The sequence below is a fragment of the Delphinapterus leucas genome, chromosome 3, assembly GCF_059928025.1.
Source record: "Delphinapterus leucas isolate spDelLeu-1000000601 "Yukka" chromosome 3, BTC_Dleu_Yukka2, whole genome shotgun sequence".
Taxonomy (NCBI): domain Eukaryota; kingdom Metazoa; phylum Chordata; class Mammalia; order Artiodactyla; family Monodontidae; genus Delphinapterus; species Delphinapterus leucas.
Genome location: NC_143131.1, coordinates 92,794,638 through 92,806,940, shown reverse-complemented (window position 1 = coordinate 92,806,940; position 12,303 = coordinate 92,794,638). Strand labels below are relative to the sequence as shown.

General features: G+C 44.1%; 1 protein-coding gene across 3 annotated transcripts in view; it reads right to left on the bottom strand.

The window, feature by feature from the left end:
• Positions 1-12,303, bottom strand: part of MCC (MCC regulator of Wnt signaling pathway) — a 432,845-nt gene that overhangs the window by 261,910 nt on the left and 158,632 nt on the right. The window contains exon 1 of one of the 3 annotated variants that reach the window (XM_022591356.3): positions 11,641-12,298. The exons of the other annotated variants lie outside the window; for them this stretch is intronic. Coding sequence (XP_022447064.1) covers positions 11,641-11,697 — 57 coding nt within the window. The 5' untranslated portion in view covers positions 11,698-12,298. Of the gene's footprint in view, positions 1-11,640; positions 12,299-12,303 lie in introns of those variants that run through there. 3 annotated transcript variants of the gene reach the window in all.

The window sequence follows — 12,303 nt, the reverse complement described above, 5'->3', positions numbered from 1 at the left end:
CTAAGGTGGATACTCTTATTTTCACCATTTTATAATAGGGAATGTGCAGCCAAGAAAAGCAACTTCCCCCAGATCGCCTAGCTAGGAAGTGGCAGAGCTAGGATTTCAGAGCTCACAACTTTGCCACACGTGGTTTTGCAGACAAACTGAGGTGATGAATCAAGTAGCTTGGCCCAGAGGAGAAGTTAATGAAGAAGGTGGTCAAAAAACAGAGTCCTTTCCTAGTCACTCAACATATTACCCTGACCCCAGCAGGTCATCCTTGCTGGCTGGGACATGTTAACACCAAATAAGAAAGATGCCCCATCTTCAACACTCGGGGAATTAAAGGGTTTGAAGGCAGCTTTATCAACATCAGACACTTTCTTCGGCCATAATTACATGTTTGTCCTGACAGCATTTTCATTAGCAACTCAGAAGCCCCAAATGAGAAACAGTCTTAAAAGTCACTCTATCATACCAGAAGGCATACTGCTTTCTGCCCTATCCATACATCAGGGCATCCTGAAAAAAGGGGATCCCACTTTTAGTTTAAATCTACCCACTGGAAGTAAAAACTCCTGTCCTGCGGTCCAACTCGCCTATTTTCCCCCTCCTCACTGTCAACCCCCTATTAATAATCAGCCCAGGCAGAGCAGCCCTGCACTATCTCATTCCCACAGTACTCCTATTCCAAGCTCACTCTCATCCAAACACATCATCAAAAGTGCCCCCAATCAAGCATGAAAATAAATTAGGTTTTGGTTTAACCAGGATTAGATTCCCAGCACCAAGAAATAAAGTAACAGTTATCTAATCTAACAGGCCAGCCTCAGACTTCCTGGCTACTCTCCACAGGCCCCTGTTGCCAAAGCCCTCTCCTAAAAATCCCCTTTAAATACTGTGAAATCACCACATGTCGGTGGGGCAATGTAACTCTTCAAGTGCCATGAACGTAACTCTTAACTCTGGTGCCTGCCTAACCCTGCTCGAGATCATCTAGTCTGTCCAGAGGGAGAGCTGCTGGCTGCCAGCCTGTGAAATGAGCACTTGCCCCACCACGCGTCAGGAAGTTACTTCTTCCTGGACACCGTGGAGGAAGGAGTCCTCCTGGGATTGGGAAAGCCCGTTTGTTTTCCATGGAGAAGCAGTGCATGTTCATGCCTCATTTTACACTCACTGTAACTCCATCTGGAAATAGCCAGTGGCTGTGCAAAGCTCCAACCACAGAGAAAATCAGACCTGGACAAAGGAGAAAAGGGACAGGGACTTGATATCCAAAATATACGAAGAATATATCTTGCAACAACAAAAGATTCCTAAACAACTTGATTAAAATTGGACACGGACTTGAATAGACATTTCTCTGACGACGACGGGGCCAATACGCACATGAAAAGAGGCTCAATATCAGTGATCGTTAGGGCAATGCAAAGAGAAACCACAATTAGATACCACCTCATACCCATTACGATGGCTATTATTTAAAAAGCAAAATAAAACAGAAAAGCAGGGTTGGCAAGGATGTGGACAAGTTGGAACCTCTGTGCATTGCTGGTGGGAATGATGTAAAGTGGAATAGCCTCTATAGAAAATGGGATGGCAATTCCCCCCAAAATTAAATACAGAATTACCACATGCTCTAGCAATCACACTTCTGGGTATGTACCCAAAATAAATGAAAGCAGGGACTCAAATATTTGCACACCCATGTGCATCACAGAATTATTCACAATAGCCAAAAAGTAGAGGCAACCCAAGTGTCCACTGACAGATGAATGGATAAACAAAATATACACACACAGTAGATTAGCATTCAGCCATAAAAAGGAAGTTCTGACACATGCTACAGTATCAATGAACCTTGAAGACATTATGCTAAAGGAAATAAACCAGTCATGAAGGGATATTTTATGATTATACTCACATGAGGTATCAAGATTAGTCAAATTCATAGTGGGGAAGAAAGTAGAATGGTAGTTTCCAGGGGCACGGGAGGAGGGAAACAGGGAGTTAGTGTTTAACGGGTACAGAGTTTCAGTTGCAAAAGATGAAAAAGTGCTGTACACGGATGGTGATGATGGTTGTACAATAATGTGAATGTACTTAATGCTACAGAACTGTACCCCTAAAATGGTTAAGACTGTTAATTTTATGTTATGTATATTTTACCACAATTTTTTTAAAAAAGGACAGAAGGGCGCAGACTATTACAATATACCCAAAAATCACAGAGCTAAAAATAAATTCTTCCAATTATTTTAACAGTGTCACCAGTAGTCATGTCCTATATATATGAGAATACTGAAGAATTAGGACTTCCACATTTTAAAACAATTACAGACTGTTATAAAACACATACTTTAAAACAAGTCCTGTGATATAGAAACTGAGGAAGTTGAGGTAGAAGAGGAAAAATTATCCCTGAGAGTTAAGGGAAAAAATCTGAGTTCTACACTTCCCCCTCTGCTGCTAGCCAGCCTTCTTTATGCCTCAGTTTCCTCATCAGTCGTACAAATGGTTTGGATAAAATAAACTGCAAATCAAAGAAGAGCTTAATGGCACCACCCAACAGAATTAGACAACCTCCCTTGTCTAATTCCAAGCTTACCTGGAATCTTTCTGGTCATAATCTGACTGCCAAATACCTTTTCGATAAGAAAAAAGGTCTCAGCATTCCAGGTTCCTTGGAGCTATATTGGTTATAAATCAATAAACTGGATACAAAAGTTCATTAAAAAAATAAAATCAGTGATTACAAATAGAGGAAGGAAATTGGTCCAAGTGAGAGTGGAAAACAGAGTTCAGTTTTCCTAATTCCGAACCCACCTATATTCTACATCAGCATCCATCAACACCGAACCATCCATCAGGGAAGGGATGGCAGTTTTCAAATCCTTCTTGGCCAGTGGCCACATCACTTAGTTCTTTAAACCATTCCTTTTAAGGGGAAAATACACTCACATACTCTGAAGATGCCCCAAAATAATTATAGTTTGTTTTTAATGCGTATAACAATTATTTCTGCTTGTAGAAAATGACACCATTTGAAAGTCTGGGACTATGCACAGGCTTTAAGAGTGAAAGAAACAAAAGGAGAAGCATCTGACTGATCACTCTACCCTTTCCTTTCATTGGCTTTTGGGGCACAACTTGCCAGGTTTCTTTGCTAGCTCCTCCTCTTTCCGAGGATATCTCCCTGCCTCTGCTCCACAATAAATACACACACACACACACACACACACACACACACACGAAAAGGATTTTTAAAAAATCAATTCAGGCATATTTTCAAATCATTCCAGAGAAATCCAGATTCTTCTCCAAAGCCTACAAGAATATAGGTGATCTAGCCAGAACTATTTTCTCTGACCTCACCTCCTTCCGCTCTCCCCTTGCTCACTGCACTCCCAGCCAGGTCTCCTCCTTGCTGACACACACCATGCATGCTCTGGCCTCTGACACCTTGACCCTTATCAGTCTCAAGGCCTGAAATAATCATCCTCATCTTTGCATGGCTCTATCCCTCCTTGCATTCAGGTCTCAGTTCAAAGATTCCTGCAGACAGGTCTTCCCTGATCAGTATAATAGCATCCCTCCCTCTTTCATTCGTCTTTCCTCCTCTTCATCACCACTGGATCTCTTCATCACCATTACCTCTTCATCACCGCCACATACATCTGTCACATGTATTGTCTGTCTCCCTCTAGAATGTAGTATCCATTAAAACAGGGACTACATCAGTTTTGTTTCTGTATCCCCACACCTAAGAACAGCACCTGGCATACAGAAGGCACACAGTGTTTGCTGAACAGAAAAATGAACTAGGAATAGAGAGTAAGTTACAGTAATAATGACCAAGTTAAATTTCCTCAAATGTGTCCTTTAACCAAAATATATAAGTGATCAATCCAACACATCTGTCACACTATAATGGCAACTGCTGTTTGGTCCAACAAGTAAATTTGAAGTTTGTGGTTGCCCTGTGTCACATATTGGCTAGGTACTGGCAATACTGTGATGGGTTTCACTCTGTCCCTGCCTTCAAAGGTCGCACGGTCTCCCAGGGAGGCTGTGGATAATTAAAGTAAGTGTTGTGAACACAGATGAGGGAAGGACAACTAATCTGGGAGGTTGGGAGGGACCCAGGCTGAAGCAAGAAGTCATCGCAAGTGTGCCATGTATTCTGTGGACAAGTCCACACAACCCACAGGAAACAGGGACAAGCAATTACTCCCACTCCTACCCTGCAACCAACCAGAGGACTCCATTGCTTTTCTAATTGACAGGCCATCTTTTTTCACGTTGGCATTCTTCCCTTGACAACTACTTCAATATTTCTCACAAATCCAGCTGGAGTCGTTCACTAACATGCACACACACTGAGGCTTTCTGAAACTTTCTGTTCTCAGGTGATGGAACACCACAGCCTTTGGCTTAAGATGCATTTGCATCTCGGGCCCCATATGTCCCATCATGTGTTCCAAGCACTGATCAAAACTCCTGACAAGCAATCTGCCTCAAAATATCCCACCAGCCAAGGCATTGAGTAGCTTTACTGTGCGATTTTTCCAGCCCAACAGACTTTGATTGCTATTTACAAAGTTAACAACCCTAACCTACAGCTTTTTGCATGACAAGTAGAATCAACAGCTGCTAATGCTGAATTTTTTTTTCCTAAATTGTCTCAAAGTTTAACTTCTCTGCTGAGTTTCAAAAATATCTTGAAAGACTTACATATATAAAGTGCGTTATAGCCTCAGTCACTCCTTATAATAGTGCAAACCTTCCAAAAGGTGGTTTCTATTCCCCCATGAATGAATTTTGGCTGTTTCTGTTCAGCAAGAGAAAAAGGACATTTGCTAGAAAGAGAGGACAGCTTTGTGGTCCCAGTAAATACTTGCTCTATAAATTGAACTTCTTTTTATCTGCATAATCCAGGTTATTCTCTTCTTGTTTCTTTCAAGAATGAAAGATGGCCACTGCTAGGAAATCGGATGTGGTTGGGGGAGATGAGAAAATAATTGCAAATAATTTATCTGTGCCATGCCACCCCCTCGCAGATGTAAAAATCCACATCCTAACTACTATCAATTTTCTGTGTCTTTTTTTAGCTTGTCTGATTCTGTAATCTCGCCAACATAAACCTCTTTCCCAGAATCTGGAGTTTACTTATAACGTCGTAATCTTGGTTTTCTGAAATTTGATTCCTTGGATCAAAACCTAAATTTGCAATCTTTGTTCATCAACAACTTCTTAATCTTTCTGTAAATGCAGTTTTTATTTTCCAGTTACAGTCTGGCTTTGGAGGAAGCCTTCCACATGACATGCACTGGGTAAATTAGCTTCAGGCAGCTGTTAAAACAGCACCTTGAGTTTATTTCCTGAGTATCACCATCATATGCCCTACTCTGGATGGGTGCCTCCACTCAAAGTTCTGGCACCTCAAATCTGGTAGCCATAGTCCTGTAAATAATTCATCAGCATGAAAAGTCTTGGGGTTAATTTTAAAACTTCCTGTCTGGACAAAGCACTTCTTCAGAATCAAGGTTCTCTCTCTGCTTTCAGGTCGGTGGCCATCTCAGTTCCTGGTCTTTGACTAACCTCCTCCCCTCACATCCCACTGCTCCTTCCCCTGTTTCTTGACTACCACCTGGTTCCAGCCATGCTTCATCTACTGACCCCGCCCACTGGGCTCCACTCAGGGTCTTGCAGGCCCTTTCAGCACCCGCTTCCTCAGGACCAGGCCACCAGCAGCTGCCTTGCCACACAGCCCTGGCCGCCCACTTCACCGGCTTTTTCATCAAACTCAGCGCTCTGCAGCCCCACAGTGATTTAGCCAACCGCTGTAGAAGCCTAGAGCCCCACCTGCAGGGGTAAGAGAACCCTAATTCTTGTCACGACGGAAATCTTATTCTCATCTGGCACCTCAAATACTGTAGCACTAATTCCTCAGACGCCTCAGAGCACACAGGCAGTGGAACAGAGGTCGTGGCGCCTCTATCTCCCTTGCAGTAAGTGGTAACAGAAGGAAGCCCTTCCTGGATCATGACTGCCCGATCCCTTATTAACAAATCTGCTCTAGAAAATCAATGTCTACAATTCTTCAGCCGCTTGAAGGTGACAGCAACGAGCATATTCATACCACTCTTATCAAAAACATTTATCTGGGTATTGCATAGAGATTATAATACAAATCAAGTTAAACAGGCTTATTAGATAGAATACTCCCTCCTAGGAATATGTGATCAAAAGCTGAGAGCACAGAAATGACTCTTCTAGGAATTCACTCTGAAGAAAGATCCTTACCAATAAAAAAACTCATGTGGGAAGATTTCAGCATTATTTGTAATTGCCAAATATTGCAGGCCTAAATATCTAGACAGAGAAGTCCAGTTGAATAAACTACAGTATATTTACCAAATGAAGTACTATGAAGTTGTAATTGAGAATAAAGAAAATTATGAACTAAAAAAAGGCTGAGAGCAGTAACAGGAACTAATGAAAGGAAACAGTGGAGGAATGGCAGACTCTGGAGAAAGACTACCTGGCCTCAAATCTTGAGGTCACCATTAATAGTCTGTGCAATCTTGGTAAGGGTTTTCACTTCTTTATGCCTTAATTTCTCCACATGGGCATAACAGCATGTATCTCACAGAATTTTTGATAATTAAGCATGTCAATACCTGGGAAATGCTTAGAATGTGTTAGTTATTACAAACCAATAAATTAACAGCTAAAATGACAAAATAAAATGACAAAAACTACTGCCAGCCATTGGGAATTAAGAGATCAGGGTTTTAGACACGGCTCTTGTTTTGTGGCCTCTGGAGTAGATTAAAAATGGTTGCAAATTCTTTATCACATCCCTCTTGAAGAGGTGGGATCTATTTCTTCACCCCTTTGAATCTGGGCTAAGCATATAGCTGTTTTAACCAACAGAACACATAGACATGACCCTGTGCCAATTTCAGTCCTACATTTTAAAAGAACTGGCAGCTTCCACCCCCTCCTTGGAACCCAGCTGCCATGCTGAGAGGAAACCCAAGCAGTACCTGGGCAGACCCGTGTAGAAGAGAAGTGAGGTGATCTCCCAGTCCACAGCCTGCAGCTGTTTGCCAGCCATGGGACTAAGCCATTTTGGAAGTGGATCGTCTAGCTGGGGGTCACAGACACAAGTCTTCCCACCCTCAGCTCCGCCCCAAACTGAGAAACCATGAACAAATAAGATTGTTATTTTAAGCCTCTAAATTTGGGGGGTAGTTTGTTACACAGCCATCGATAGCCAAAAAAGCCTCAGACCAAGCACTTAAATCACTTTCTCAAATTTGATGTTTATAAAAAGGGAAAGGGAGAGAAGAGGCAAGGTGTTCATTCAAACATTTGTAGAACACCTACTATGTGCCAGCCTCTGACACTGTTATTCTGATGCTTATGGTCTGTATCTAAGACAGACATTAACCAACTCATTACAATGAAGCGTGATTCCGTAAGGACAGAGGAGTATGAAGAAGTAGAAATGGGTGTGGGAATACCAGCTGATCTCAGTCTCTGCCAACCCTGATATTTCGTAACTTCATGGTTTAGAGCAAGTACATCTGTGAGACGGCCACTTAAAGACAGTCATACAAGATAATCTATCTAGAGAACAATTTTCTCCTATATAAATTCACTTCTTAATTAAAGAGTATCAACAGAGATGTGGGTTTCAGTAGCTACGCAACAAGTGAATGGTGAAAGCATGAAAAGTCGCCTCTACAGCTTGCATTCAGGAGTGGAATAAATCTTATGAAAGAGGCTTTGAATAAAGAAAGAAGGACAGAGTAAGGAAAATATGATTTTCTGGGGCAACAGAGGTTTCAAAGTAAATAGTGATGGGAGAATTTTACCTATTCACTGCTTAATGTTTAAAAAGCAAAGGATATACGTTGATTGCTTTGGACAAGAGGTTTTAGTTATTCCCAGCAAAGAACAAACCCTTAAATATAAATTTTTAGTTTGCTACATAACTAGGCAGCTGTCTACCAGGCAAACAGATCCAGTCCACAGCTATTTTGTGAAGATGAGTAAATTCAAGTCATACCCTCATAACGCTGCACCTTAAGACCTCTTCCTAACGTCTAAATTATTCTAAGAACCAAGAAATGTGATTGTGACAGTAAAATAAGGTTCAGCTACATACTGGTCCCACAAGTTTTACCAAGACAAACAGAACTAACTGCTGATGGAAAAGCCATGGCGACGAGGAAAAAGATTTAGTGGCCTTCCCTTGACACGGTTTGGGAGAATTTAATCTAACGCGGCTGAAAGTGTGTCTACTCAGCTTCTTGATCGTGGGGGAGGGAGCCTGAAAGTCAAACGTTTAATTTTCTAAATACTTCTGATCTGGCTGATGTTGAAGTCCTTTCTTAACCTCACATTCGGAAAAGAAAAATACCCTTTGAGTCTTTGACAAGGCGAGCTATTAGCCAAGAAAAAAGAATAGCCAATTTATGCTTCTCAATTTTCCTTTTGTAGTACTGTTGTCAATGCTAAGGACTAGTTCACTTTGGTTAAAGTGTTTAGACCTGATAAAACCATTTGTGGTCATTGATAAATAAAAATATTTTGAATGTTCGTAGGTAGAAACAATTTTACTGTCTGTTATAATCATCTCACAGGATCTTAAACAGCTATTGTTCAAAATAAAGACACAAAAGGAACACATTCATGAATTTCCTGTTTTTCCATTTTAAAGCCCTCAAGCATACCGTGGACACCTCATGCGCAATACCCAGCTAGGTCTCCTTATCATGTATTCCTCACACCCAAATCCCTCCTGCCTTTCTTGCACCCAAGCATTCCTGGAGCACTGCAGGCGGAGCTCAGCACCTCAACTGCTGACCAAAGCTAGCTGCTTTCACGAACAGGACAAGCAGATTACAGCAAGAAATTGATTCCAGTCACACCCCCTTGTTTAGGATGTTATGGCGTCAGTGTCAACAGTACTGTCAAAGAGTCAATGACTCCTGTGGAGAGAGAACCTTTGTAGAAGGGGTAAGCTCACAAGTCAACACCAATGAGAGAGGACTCTTGTTTACGATACCCAGGATAATGCTAGGCCCTTTCACAATTCTTCCTGCCCCTGAAACGTCTGGTGAGCATCAGGTTGAATCTGACCCTACGGTGACCTCCAGACAGCTTTGAGGCTCCTGAGCACCAAATAAGAGCACCAATAAGAGCTATGGCACCAAAGGGGGTTTTTATTAGCTCTGTTTTCAGGTGAGAAGGAGGAACCGACCACGAAAAGAGAATGGCAGCTTTGCCCCCCAGGACATTAAAGTAAAACCAGTGTTTAAGAGAAAAATTACAATGAAAAGAAGAAACTCTACATCATAGACCCTATGTGAGAAATACAAATTAACTGTATTCAGATCTATATTCAGTATACTATATTCTGTATTCAGTATTCATATGGATACTGCCCTATGGATATTATAGAAAAGGCAAATGCTACAACTGTTGCCCATGATGAAGTGAACTGAGATTCAGGGTCCACAGGGTATGAATCACACATCTCCCCTTTGCTTACAAATTCTCTTTACATATACCCTAATTGAAAATATGTAAAAAACTAAAAATAACTATCCTTACACTCCACTGCAATTACTCAATCTGCAGGGAAACTCAAGACCCGGAGGATGGAGTGGCAACTAAATCACTGAACCTAGAAAGAAGGCTGGAAAGAGGGCAAGAGGCAGAAAATGTGGTGAAGGACACAGTTGGGGCAGAAACTTGTTTACTTTCTTAGGGACAAAACTAAGTCCTATAATGCTCTAGTACTACAGCTCCAACTAAAGCAGGGGCCACGAAACACCCTCAGCTCTTTCACCTGGCCACAAGTTTCCAAGGAACACTTAAGGAGTGGATAAAACTAGGCAAAGAATGGAGAGTTTTAGTTCCCACCTGAGTTTCACAGATACTCTCAGCTAATCTGATGCACCCGCTGACCGTGCCAGTGCTCTTCAAGTCAATCCTGGCCTCCTCTCTCTCCCTCTCCAGCCTTCTAGCCACCTTCATCCTAAATCTGTGACTCATTTTTGAGCAAAGGTACCTGAATAGCACACTTCAGGTGACAGAGAGCTAAAGCTGCCACACAGAGACAAACAATGTGAAGGACCTGGCACAGACTCTGCAGGATACGTGCCTTTAGTTTCTTATTCTTAAACGTCCTTAGAAATCAAAGGCTTCTCCTAACAGTGTTATTAATGGAGTAGGGTCGTGGGTTCTGTTTTAGATCTGAAACCTCTCCCTGCGTGTAAAATTGGCAAAATTCACTTAGGTCTCTGAGCCTCTTCCCCCACCTCCCATTTTTAAGTGAAGCCCTCACTCTCAAGCATCTCCCCAGCTTTCTACATCACAGGGAAAACCACAGGGATTAGGAAATGCCTCTACCTCATTTGGCCAACATCTCAAAATGCCATCTCAAACTGGAGCAGGGAAGGCTCAGCACCAAGACACTTAGAGCACCAGGCAGGGGCTGACTGTATTCACTGCTGGATACCAGCCACAGACCTGCTCGGATTTCCCCCATCTATACCCCCCTCGCTTCCCCAGCACCAGCCCTCACCCTTCAAAGAGGGCTCCATCCTTTCCTTTTCCCTTCACTGTCGGTCATCTGACATCACCTCTCTCTGCCTTCTGCTGTCTTTATACGGTGCCTTTTCCCTCTTCAGCCATACTCAAGAAGCACAGACCACGTCGCCCCATGAATGACTCAGTGATGATGCTAAGAGGAAAACCCCCAGCCACCAAGCCTCCTGCTGCAGACAGATTTCCTCCTCTTCAGAGCATCGTTCTGTGGGTTTCCCGTCACACTTTTCAGGTATTCAAAGCCTGAGGGGTGGGGTGGTGGTGGTGGGGAGAATGTGCCAGAGGCATCCCTACGGTCATTAAAAAAGGTGGCCTCCAGCATCTGACCACTCACATACTTGCATACCGTTTGATGTCGCCTTAATCTCAAAGCTGGTCTCCAGCACTCAAGTGGATTTGCTACTGTGAGAGCCAGGAACTGCAAGTGCGCTTGCCTCAAAGACTCAGGAGTCCAGTCCCGGGCAGGAAATAAAGTTCTAAGCCGCTTTGATGTGCTTCCTCTCCACTCTCCTCCCCAACGCGGGTCATTCGTCTCAGCCAAGGAAAAGACCACCTTGCATGAACTGAACCAAACGCAACACACGTGGGAGCCTGCGGCCGACTCAGTACTCCGATGAGCTCCCCGGCCCCACCACTTTACTCACCATCAGATTAAGCTCAGCTGGGATCCCCAAGTATTTTGCCGACTACGAAAGCTTATGTGATACATACATTGGAGGAAGCGGGGTGGGAATGGACAGGGCACCCAGACCACTGAGAGTAAAACGCCTGGGCGACGCGGGGAGAGCTTGTTTCTTTTTTAAGCCGCTCGTCTCAGACTGAAATATCAAGCCAGTTCAGGTCATTTCCTGAGTAGCACAACAAGTTAAAACAAGATCCAGAAAATCTATTTATCTTTAATTGTGCCGCCTCCAGACTGGGAGCGCGAGGCGGGTGGCGTGTAGAAAAGTGGGAGACGGGGAGGGAGGGGGATTTGTCGCAAAGCAAATGCCTAAGAAACCAGAGCTCCCGACCTCAGCTGCTTCTTACCTCACTCAGCTCGGCCGAGTTGTCGTTTCCATATTTCATGGCAACTCCAGAATTCATGACTGCACTTTTCAGAGCCGAGCTCCTCCTCCTCCAGGTCTCGGCGCTTACGAGTTGGGTTTAGCAGGCTGGATATCCACTGCTTGGTCCCCTCTGGCACATTTTAGTCTAGACAGCCATTTTCACCCAGGACAGTGGTGAAGCCCACACGAAGGATGCAGGCACTCCGAAAAGGAACAGAGCCGGCTCGCGTTTCACGGACGAGCCATTGCTGCAGAAGGCTGGGCAGCGAGGCGCGCTCGCAGCGGCCGGGCCGGCGCGGGGACCCGAAGCAGTGCCACGCTCAGCGCCGCCTCGCGTCTCCTATGGTGCCTCGCCGCCCCCCATGACCAGGCTGGAGGGCAACTCCGGCAGGATCCGGCCTCCCTGGAGGGCTTCCCGAAGAAACCAGGGCGGCGGGCCGAGGAAAATCTCGAGTTCCGGGGAGAGAAAGCAAGCTAAGAGAGCGCCGGAGCGCGGCTGCACTTCACGCTGAAGTTTCCCGTTTGAATCCTCGGGAGTTGTAAGTGCTCTGATTAAATACAGCTGTCTAGCTGCTGGCTACGGGGTGAGCGGAGGAGGCGGGGCCAGAAAGAGAAAAGGCGGGGGCAGGGGGGCGAGGGAGGA